The sequence below is a fragment of the Octopus bimaculoides genome, chromosome 13 (assembly GCF_001194135.2).
Source record: "Octopus bimaculoides isolate UCB-OBI-ISO-001 chromosome 13, ASM119413v2, whole genome shotgun sequence".
In the NCBI taxonomy this organism is placed as follows: Eukaryota; Metazoa; Mollusca; class Cephalopoda; order Octopoda; family Octopodidae; genus Octopus; species Octopus bimaculoides.
Genome location: NC_068993.1, coordinates 30437046 through 30440009, shown reverse-complemented (window position 1 = coordinate 30440009; position 2964 = coordinate 30437046). Strand labels below are relative to the sequence as shown.

The following is a 2964-nucleotide window of genomic DNA, read 5'->3' as shown; positions in this document are numbered from 1 at the left end:
ATATATATATATATGAATGTAACCGTATAGTGCAGTTTAAAGCTCAAATTGCTTGAAAAATACCCACTTGTATATACTGTAACACTTATTAAAGTGTGATTACATAGAGAAAACACGGACCTCAGTGTTAAGTCGGAGTAGCTATGTGCATTAATACTGTATTGTTATGTATGTGTGTATATGTGTGTATGCGTGCGTAGGTATATGAAGGCATGTACATATTCATGATATATAAGTATGTATGTTTGTCAGTGTGTATATATAAGTGTGCATGTATGTTTGCATGTGTAACAAGTCACTTTGAGTGTTACTGTTAGCATATTAATCCAATACAACGTCTAGCATGGTTGGGTGGTCGGCCTCCCAACCTGCTCCTCCAGGCTAGCCCGGTGACGAGGGTTGCTAGTCATTTAGGACAAAACAACAAGAGCTGTCAAGAGGACGGATGAACCGAACACAGGGTCAATAACTACCTAGCAATAGTGAGTGTGGACATGGAAGTATTCCACAGAGTAAGCGACTGCGTGGTAACATCATGTGAGGAGGGAGGATTAATTCTGAATTGAAATAATTGCTGTGGATATCTTTGATTAGAAATGACAGACAGAATATTCTCATATGTTAAACTATGTGTATTTAATGATTCTGTAATATTGATTTATATTCCAGTGTAGATTAACCACAATTATCCAGTTAGATCTTTTCCCTCTACATATGTACTTAGGAAACTATCTATATTTAAATATCTGTGTGTGCGTGTGTGGGTGTGTGTTTGCGTGTGTATATGTGCGTGTGTGTAATATGTGTGTTTGTGTGAGTGTGTATGTATGTGTGTGCGCGCACGCGAATCTACAGGTGTGTATTTTTATGTGTGTGTACGAACACGCAATGCACACTCATGTTTGGTATGCATGTTTGTATTTTCGTAAACTGAATGTGTTCATATGCCCGAAATCTTGGTATGTTCTATTTAAGAGACAGACAGAGAGACAGATAAATACACAATTTCAGGATGGGAAATAAAGAAAATGTATTGAGTTATGGGGTGTAAAGCAAAAAAGGGAGATAGAGAGGGAGGGGGGAAGGAGGGAGAGAGGACAATTACAAATGGAGATGGAGGGAGAATTTATTCTTCTTTCACCCCAACTACTCCATATACAAGCCAATATATTATACAGAATATACCAAAGGCTATTGGAAAAGTTATCCGAGCCAAAAAATCAATATATGCTGCCTTCTGTTGACCCCTGGGGTCACGAATCCACTTAAATCGCTTTGATTTGACTCTGTCATTAACCTGAAATAGAATAAGAAATAGAATTACAATCAAAAACACACACACATTTATATATAGGTATGCATGTACATTATATATATATAAAGGAGCACTCCATCAGTTACAACGACGAGGGCCCCAGCTGATACGATCAACGGAACAGCCTGCTCGTGAAATTAACGTGCAAGTGGCTGAGCACTCCACAGACACGTGTACCCTTAACGTAGTTCTCGGGAAGATTCAACGTGACACAGAGTGTGACAAGGCTGGCCCTTTGAAATACAGGTACTACTCATTTTTGCCAGCTGAGTGAACTGGAGAAGTGTGAAATAAAGTGTCTTGCTCAAGGACACAACGCGTCACCGGTATTTAAGCTCACGACCTTATAATCGTGAGCCGAATGCCCTAGCCTCGAAGCCACCCGCCTGTTATAAAGATATAAAGGCAGAATCAATGTAAATATTTGAGCTCCGGTGGTGATACGAATATGTTAAAGCAATTGGTTTGTTCTTTGTCTGTGAAGTCTATACAGTCATCTGACGAAAACGGTTTCTTTGCAATGATGTAATGTCTTCATTAATCAATTAAAGGAGTCGCTTGAAATGGCCGCAATGAATTGACACCTGTACATCTTTGTTACCCATTTATATATATATATATATATATATATGTGTGTGTGTGTGTGTGTGTGTGTGTGTGTGTGTGTGTGTGTGTGTGTGTGTGTGTGTGTGTGTGTGTGTATGTATGTATATGTGTATGTATGTATGTATGTATGTATGTATGTATGTATGTATGTACGTATGTATACGTATGTATGTATAAAAGTATGTTTATACTATGTTCATGTACATATAAATACGTTTATGTAAAAGAGATCTATGAATTTGATTAATTAAACTATAAAGATCATGTCAAAAAGCTGTATATAATAAATAATTTATTTATTGTCATTTCTTTCGTAAACGTAAACCCAGTGACAATTGATATCGGGTCTCTATAAGAAGGGGAGATAATTCAAAAATAATTTTCATAGTACATCTTTAAGGAAAGGAGAGTTTAACCTTTATTTTGAAGAGATATTCATTGATATCTGTTTCAGCTCATTCTAGATCACCAGTAGTGTACAGTCTAGCCTAGACAGCAGCTCAGTGTATAGGTTTAAACATACAGAAAAAAGGTTTACTTAAATTGTTTAAGGAATATTTTGCATATTTTTACAGACTCAATGACAACATTTTATGCTGATGAGGCCAAATAAACCGAAACATATGTCAATTGTTGTCCCTTGATCAGCAAAGAAAGATCAGTCCGACATTTTACAAAGCACATAAATTTACTCGGTGCAGTAATTCTTGACACCTTGAATAATTTCCACATCACACACGCGCAGGCACACACACACACACCGACACATACACAAAAACACACGCACACACACACACATACACACACACAAACACACGCACGTACAAACACACACACACACACATCTTTTAAGAATTTCCACTCGGTTTATTTTTTCATTCTCTAACATAGAGGAAATTTCAATACATATTCGCACTTTTTTCCGGATATATGATCCACTGATGATCCATTCGCCACCCAGACACAGATTTCTTGCAAAGGCTACCACGTGGTTTACACTCGATACCTGTACTGATACTACACGCTTCTACATATTCTTTTCT

At 37.2% G+C, this 2964-nt stretch overlaps 1 protein-coding gene across 1 annotated transcript in view; it reads right to left on the bottom strand.

Annotated features, from left to right (window-relative positions):
* Positions 1–24: 24 nt before the first annotated feature.
* LOC106870540 (glycine receptor subunit alpha-2) overlaps positions 25–2964 on the bottom strand; it is a 305943-nt gene continuing 303003 nt past the window's right edge. The window contains exon 8 of the mRNA XM_052972406.1: positions 25–1297. Within this exon, the coding sequence (XP_052828366.1) occupies positions 1127–1297 (171 nt within the window). The 3' untranslated portion in view covers positions 25–1126. The remainder of the gene's footprint in view (positions 1298–2964) is intronic.